This window comes from Pollachius pollachius (assembly GCF_949987615.1).
Source record: "Pollachius pollachius genome assembly, chromosome: 18".
NCBI lineage: Eukaryota > Metazoa > Chordata > Actinopteri > Gadiformes > Gadidae > Pollachius > Pollachius pollachius.
In genome coordinates, this window is record NC_136951.1 from 6,648,623 (window position 1) to 6,656,122 (window position 7,500).

General features: G+C 47.7%; 1 protein-coding gene across 2 annotated transcripts in view; it reads right to left on the reverse strand.

Annotated features, from left to right (window-relative positions):
* LOC307089700 (uncharacterized protein) overlaps window positions 1-7,500 on the reverse strand; it is a 47,305-nt gene that overhangs the window by 10,684 nt on the left and 29,121 nt on the right. For both annotated transcript variants that reach the window (XM_079756108.1, XM_079756107.1), the window contains exons 13-15: window positions 5,977-6,088; window positions 2,645-2,880; window positions 1,119-1,339 (exon numbers count right to left, since the gene is read on the reverse strand). In XM_079756108.1, coding sequence (XP_079612234.1) covers window positions 1,119-1,339; window positions 2,645-2,880; window positions 5,977-6,088 — 569 coding nt within the window. The remainder of the gene's footprint in view (window positions 1-1,118; window positions 1,340-2,644; window positions 2,881-5,976; window positions 6,089-7,500) is intronic.

Below are 7,500 nucleotides of genomic sequence, written 5' to 3' on the forward strand. Positions count from 1 at the left end.
GGGTGAGATAACACGCTGGAGACTCCTGCCGCGCACACTGGGAATAATTGACATATCAAAGGGAGAAATTGCCGGGGTATAGCCCAGATAAAAATCTACCCCGCCCTGTGAACGACAAGCATAAACAGGCCCCTCTCCCTCCCCCCTGTCCCTGTGAGGCGCCCGGTCGCTGAGGGGGTACGGGCTGTGTGCGTAGCGCCGGTTCTCCGGCGCCACGCTGCTACGTGACAGCGGGGGCTCGACCCGGCAACCCCAGGACTGAAAGACAGCAGCCTTTCGGCAATTGGCCGTCGGGTTGTTCATAGCATTCTCAAAATGACAGGCCCGAGATATCTGTTCATTTGGATGTTTGCAGGTCTTACCCAGAGTCAGATGAGGTGTTGATGATTGATGACGATGATTCAAAATGTTTAATTGTTCAGAAAGGGAGTTCGCTGGGTGAGAAATGAGTGGCTTATTCAGAACGAGTACCAGCCACAACAAAACAAACCTATTTCGCCGCTGTGATTATAAGGCTAACTGCAACCTAATCACAGTGCCGAAAATAGCGCCTAATTATCCGTGTGTTTATAGAAAAAAGATATCCTTGTTGTGTTGTCACTTGCACTTGGAACTCCCCCTCTGGACGCACAATGATGAATTTAGAATTGAACAACAGGTCTGAATCTGGAAGACAGGCAATTGCCGATTGACAGACATCTTGGTGTTTCCCTTCAGGGCATGGGGAGTGAGTATTTCCCTGGATGACAGTTGTCACTCCTCTCCTGCAGTCAACAATCCTCCCAGAATATGGGCCAATATGGCCACCACCAGAACCGGGCTATTAAACACTCAATCTGCCCCGAAGCCAGGGTTCGACCTGGCAACCCCCAGGATTGAAAGACAACCGCTCTAAATGCCAAGCAGAATGACTGGAAGCCTCGTGAGGTTTTCCGGCCTGAACCACGGCGTCTTTTCAGATTCTAAACTGGAATGGATTATGCCAAAATGGGAATGAGTGTACATGAGTGTGTCATATTTGGTTCACCACCATTGAAGAGCTTTAGCTGATGGTAAAAATAGACAATGTCTAAAAGCATTCAAATGTTTCACATGCGCGCCGGGGGGTTTGTCGTTACCTTGCGCAGGCCGGGGACGGCGAACTCAATGGCGGCGGCGTTGATGTCCCGATCCAAGGTCAGCCATTCGCCGTTTGCGCCGCGAGACTGCAGAACCAGGGCTGTGATTGGTGGACGGTGGCTTGGGGGCGGGGCCCAATGCAGGATCACCCCCGCGGAGGTGCGGTTGACGGACAGGGCCCCCGGGGGGCTCAAAGCGCCCCTTCTCGGAATCGGAGCATCTGAGGAGACGGAGAGAAATGTTTCAGTCCGATACTCTAGACGGGGGGGGTTCCTCAAACGTTTCATCTCTGTTCAAAAAGAAAAGTCTTTGTGGGACTGTGGACCCCAGACACACTCGGAATAGACACATCAAGAAAGCGGATCTTTTTGTTACTAGGTTTTCTCAGGGCTACTAGACAAGCATAGATTGGCGCCATGGCCATTCGAAGACCACCAAGACACACACAACATGTCGCCGACCAGGCTACAACATACATCGAGAAGATACCGAGACTTTATAGAGAGAACATGGGGGAGAGAGGAGCTCATGGCCAGCTTTAGATTGTCACTTGTGAAGAGAGCAACGTGCGTCCGTCTGGAGTGAAACCCAGAGGTGCAGAGAACTGTGCAGTGTGTCCGCACAGGTCCAGTATTTATAAGTCAGAGGATCGATGAGGACGGCTGGTGAATCCAAACACACGCTGCCAACTCATCTCGCCCGATCTGACAGAGGGAGGATGGAGCGACGGCCACAAAGCGATCGTTTTTTTAATAAAAAAAAAAAAAAGAATAAATAATATCCATGCGTGATGAGATCTGATCGATGGCTTGGCGCTGGAGTTGTGAGTACTGGAGCAGCGGTGCCACATGCCCCAAGTGTGTACAGGCAGCTGCTGACGCTCTGACGCAGGGAGAATCTCAGCGGTTAGCGCCGAGCTGAGGAGCTGGGTTCGAACCCCGATGTCCACAGGGCCTATCTGTAGGCATCCCTGAGCAAGAGGCCCTCACCCCTACCTGCAGCTTAAAAAGCCAGTGAGCCCACTGTTTCAGAAGAAGTCTGACATCACCTTAATATCGCTACCTGTGTTCACAACAGAGCGGGACATACACAGTGTTTTAGGAAAAATGTCCAAAACATAGGATTTTACCCCTTTTTTCTCTAAATTGGGGACTTATTTCCCTAACAGTGATACAATGGTCTATATTTCTATGATTAGGATCATATAAGACAAATGCTCATGTTTAAAACAAAAAGAAAATTGGCCTATGGTTCAATGACATGCGTCGGTATTCGGTGGGATCCACTTTGGATATGAACATTCGTGACTAAGCAAGTAGGTAGGGTTCAGTCTTTGGTGACTTGCTCAGGGACACCTCCACCCTTAACGAGGAGGCGCCAGCGGCGATCGAACCAGCAACCTTTCCGTTCCGTCCAAAAGAGTACAGATGACTAACCCCAACCCCTCGCCTGAAGCCATGTCTCCCGACACGACTCAACCGTGCGTGGACATGAACCATAAGGAGGGGGAAAGAAGGCCACCCACCCAGGGTGCGCACGGTGACCAGCTCGCTGAAGGGCCCGGCCCCGGCGGCGTTCTGGGCCAGCACGCTGAACTGGTAGGGGGTGGCGGGGGCCAGGCCGGTCACCTGGTGGCGGGGCCCCGAGGCAGGCGGGACCGACACGTTGAACCAACCCTGGTGCTGCCGCTTCTTCCTCTGCTCCTCGGAGCTGTTGTTGTCCCGGCGGGGGCTGTCGTTAGGGGGGAAGACCTGCTTGAACCTGCAGAGACGGAGAGAGAGAGAGAGAGAGAGAGAGAGAGAGAGAGAGAGAGAGACATGAGGAGTGAGTAAGCGAGAAGGAGGAGGAGGGCGAGGGAGAGAGACAAAGAAAGAGAAAGAGAGAAATTATACAGAAGGGGGAGGGGGAGATAAAAGGTAGAGATAAGGGATAAAGGGGTAGGAGGAGAAGGAGATGAAGGGAGATAGGAGTAAACACAGAGACGGGGAGCGTGACTGAAAGAGATACAGGGGGAGATAGGAAAACACAGAGAGAGGGAGAGAGCGTGAGGGAGAAAGGCTAGAGAGAGAGAGAGTAAAAGGGCGAGCAAGGTATTCTAGGCTTATGAAAGATTGCATTGGAGATTGTTCATGAAACATTCACTCACACTCACACACACACACACACACACACACACACACACACACACACACACACGTCTTCTGCTGAAAGAAGCAAAGCATTATGGTCCAAGACCCAGAGGACCTTAAATAAATTGTAGTAATTGTCCAAAAAAAATAACTGAAACTTCATCAAAAGTGTTCTACCCTCGGGCCTGGATCAACAAATTAAGAACCTTTTATTCTTAACATGGATTCACCCAATGCATCTGCTTCAGTGAGCAGGTTAGAGATAATAGAGCTGAACTGTGACCAGGGAGACGCTGGTGGACTTCTATTAGCTGTGCAGACACGCTGTGAATAGCCTAGAGCATCAATTGGTGGATGCACTTATGACTATTAATATATTATATATATGAATGACATAATATATATACAGTGGGGCAAAAAAGTATTTAGTCAGCCACCAATTGTGCAAGTTCTCCCACTTAAAAAGATGAGAGAGGCCTGTAATTTTCATCATAGGTATACCTCAGCTATGAGAGACAAAATGAAAAAAAAAATCTAGAAAATCACATTGTCTGATTTTTAAAGAATTTATTTGCAAATTATGGTGGAAAATAAGTATTTGGTCAATAACAAAAGGTCATCTCAATACTTTGTTACATGCCCTTTGTTGGCAATGACAGAGGTCAAACGTTTTCTGTAAGTCTTTACAAGGTTTTCACACACTGCTGCTGGTATTTTGGCCCATTCCTCCATGCAGATCTCCTCTAGAGCAGTGATGTTTTTGGGCCTTCGCTGGGCAACACGGACTTTCAACTCCCTCCAAAGATTTTCTTTGGGGTTGAGATCTGGAGACTGGCTAGGCCACTCCAGGACCTTGAAATGCTTCTTAAGAAGCCACTCCTTCGTTGCCCGGGCGGTGTGTTTGGGGTCATTGTCATGCTGAAAGACCCAGCCACGTTTCATCTTCAGTGCCCTTGCTGATGGAAGGAGGTTTTCACTCAAAATCTCACGATACATGGCCCCATTCATTCTTTCCGTCACACGGATCAGACGTCCTGGTCCCTTGGCAGAAAAACAGCCCCAAAGCATGATGTTTCCACCCACCCCCAAACACCATGGTTTGTAGGTATGGTGTTCTTTGGATGCAACTCAGCATTCTTTCTCCTCCAAACACGACAAGTCGAGTTTTTACCAAAAAGTTCTATTTTGGTTTCATCTGACCATATGACATTCTCCCAATCCTGTTCTGGATCATCCAAATGCTCTCTAGCAAACTTCAAACGGGCCCGGACATGCACTGGCTTTAGCAGGGGGACACGTCTGGCACTGCAGGATTTGAGTCCCTGGCGGCGTAGTGTGTTAGTGATGGTAGCCTTTGTTACTTTGGTCCCAGCTCTCTGGAGGTCATTCACTAGGTCCCCCCGTGTGGTTCTGGGATTTTTGTTCACCGTTCTTGTGATCATTTTGACCCCACAGGGTGAGATCTTGCGTGGAGCCCCAGATCGAGGGAGATTATCAGTGGTCTTGTATGCATTCCATCTCCTAATAATTGCTCCCACAGTTGATTTCTTCACACCAAGCTGCTTACCTATTGCAGATTCAGACTTCCCAGCCTGGTGCAGGTCTACAATTGTGTTTCTGGTGTCCTTTGACAGCTCTTTGGTCTTGGTCATAGTGGAGTTTGGAGTGTGACTGTTTGAGGTTGTGGACAGGTGTCTTTTATACTGATAAGGAATTCAAACAGGTGCCATTAATACAGGTAACAAGTGGAGGACAGAGGAGCCTCTTAAAGAAGAAGTTACAGGTCTGTGACAGCCAGAAATCTTGCTGGTTTGTAGGTGACCAAATACTTATTTTCCACCATAATTTGCAAATAAATTCTTAAAAAATCAGACAATGTGATTTTCTGGATTTTTTTTTTCATTTTGTCTCTCATAGCTGAGGTTTACCTATGATGAAAATTACAGGCCTCTCTCGTCTTTTTAAGTGGGAGAACTTGCACAATTGGTGGCTGACTAAATACTTTTTTGCCCCACTGTATATATATTTTAAAAAATCGGTCATCAGGGTTATACAATTTCCTAAATATATCTTGGAAGCAATTGCTACGATTTCACATGAGAAATGTGACTTGTGTTGATGTTATTGATGGTATTATATTTTAAATACTTAAATTATTTGAGTTTTATAACTCAGTAGTCTTATTCAAAGTTTGCATTTTAGAATATATCATAATATACTTTGAAAATGTATACACATACTGCCCCATGGTTACTGTACCCCACCAGCCTAGCTCCATGGTTACTGTACCCACCAGCCTATCTCCATGGTTACTGTACCCCACCAGCCTATCTCCATGGTTACTGTACCCCACCAGGCTATCTCCATGGTTACTGTACCCCACCAGGCTATCTCCATGGTTACTGTACCCCCATCAGCCTAGCTCCATGGTAACTGTACCCCACCAGCCTATCTCCATGGTTACTGTACCCCACCAGCCTAGCTCCATGGTAACTGTACCCTACCAGGCTATCTCCATGGTTACTGTACCCCCATCAGCCTATCTCCATGGTAACTGTACCCAGCAGATCGTCCACCAGACCATAATTGATTTCTCCCCTCCTGTCCTCAAAAGAGCATCAACACAAAAGCCAATAAGGTCGATGGTTGCTATGGTTACAGCTCATGTCCGTGTGTGTTATGTTTTATACATATATATGTGTGTGTGTGTGTGTATGTGTGTGCTCACCAGACTGAGAAGATCTGTGCTGATCCTCCGTCGTAGCCGGGCTCCCAGGAGACGTCAGCGACCGAGGACCCCGGGGCCACAGACAGAGAGGTGGCGGCGTGGGGCGTGGTTCCTGTCCGAGCATCAAGACACTTCAATATTTACTGTTTAGCCATCGTTAGTCGTAGACGCTGTCATCCCTAAGGAATTACAGGGGACACTTGATATATAAATGGGTCACTAAGGACTTATCTAATGACTCGAGTTAGGAGCTTGATGCTCTCGGACGCCTACACGTGAGGCCGTGGAAAGAATGGGAATCTAACAGGTCAAACTGGATTCTTACTAATAATGTATGCATGCGATCACAGTATTGCAGGACATTCTGCATAAAGGCCTTCACAGTAAAGCATTGGGTTTGTAAAATATGGACAAAGCCATTGTCTGTTTGACTAACACCCAAAAGTATCCGGGTTTGATTGCCATATGCCCACAGTCTGTCATTGTATCCAAATTCTCTCTCTGATTCCTTAAATACACTAAATTAATTCACGATCTCACTCCTAACTGTTTCTTAATGAAGTGTATCCAAACAGTCTTCAGAAGGCTCTTAGCGTCTGCTAAACCATTACCCTCGATACATCATCATCATTGCATTCATATATTATAAACTCTGTGGTGGTGGCCCTGAAGAAATAAGCTAGATCCGGAAAGCATCCAAACAAAAGAAATCCATCCAAAGCAGACCCAACCAAAAACACAGGACCACCCAGCTAGCTTCAACAACAGGTCCTCCTAGCCTTGTGTCAGACTCAGACCGAGATAGATAAGACAGGTGGGCCTCTCAACACACTGAGGCCCCGTCCACACGGAGTCGAAAACAATCCGGTTTCGTTCTACACGCTTCAGGAATATCTGAGTAAAGACGGAGTCATTGCGAAACCGCATCGATCTGTAGAAACGCTGTCATACACATTCCGGGACCATAAGAAAAAAAAGAAGAAGAAGAGGCGAGCATGCGCATAAAGGCTGCCCGTTGTTTACAAACATACAGTCTGAGAAGAACCAATAACACGAACAGCTCTTCTACGAAGATTGATCAAAATGGATTTAGTGTATTTGTCCGTCCGTAATCCTTTTTCGCTCATTTTGGTCGCAGATTCTCAGTAGAGAATCTGCCCTAGCAACCCAACAAGGGACATTATCTGCTGCAGAATCATCACAAGCATGTAGTAGGGTCGAGGGGTGGGGCGATGACGTCATCGTTTGCGTTTCAGGCTTCCACACGAATCCCAACACGAAACCGCATAGGTCCAGATAGACTTGAAACCACCCTCGGACATGGTTTCAGAAATGTGCGGTTTCGGGCTCCGGATTCGCCTGCTCCGTCTGGACGGTCGGCCGAAACGCACAGGACTTAAGCGGTTTCACCAAAAAATCGGCTCTGTGTGGACGGGGCCTGAGATACACATTAGAGGTGGCGTACTATACCACCAGGTGCGAGTGCGGTTAGCCGTTACAAGCCGTTTTGAAAATCGGCCTCTT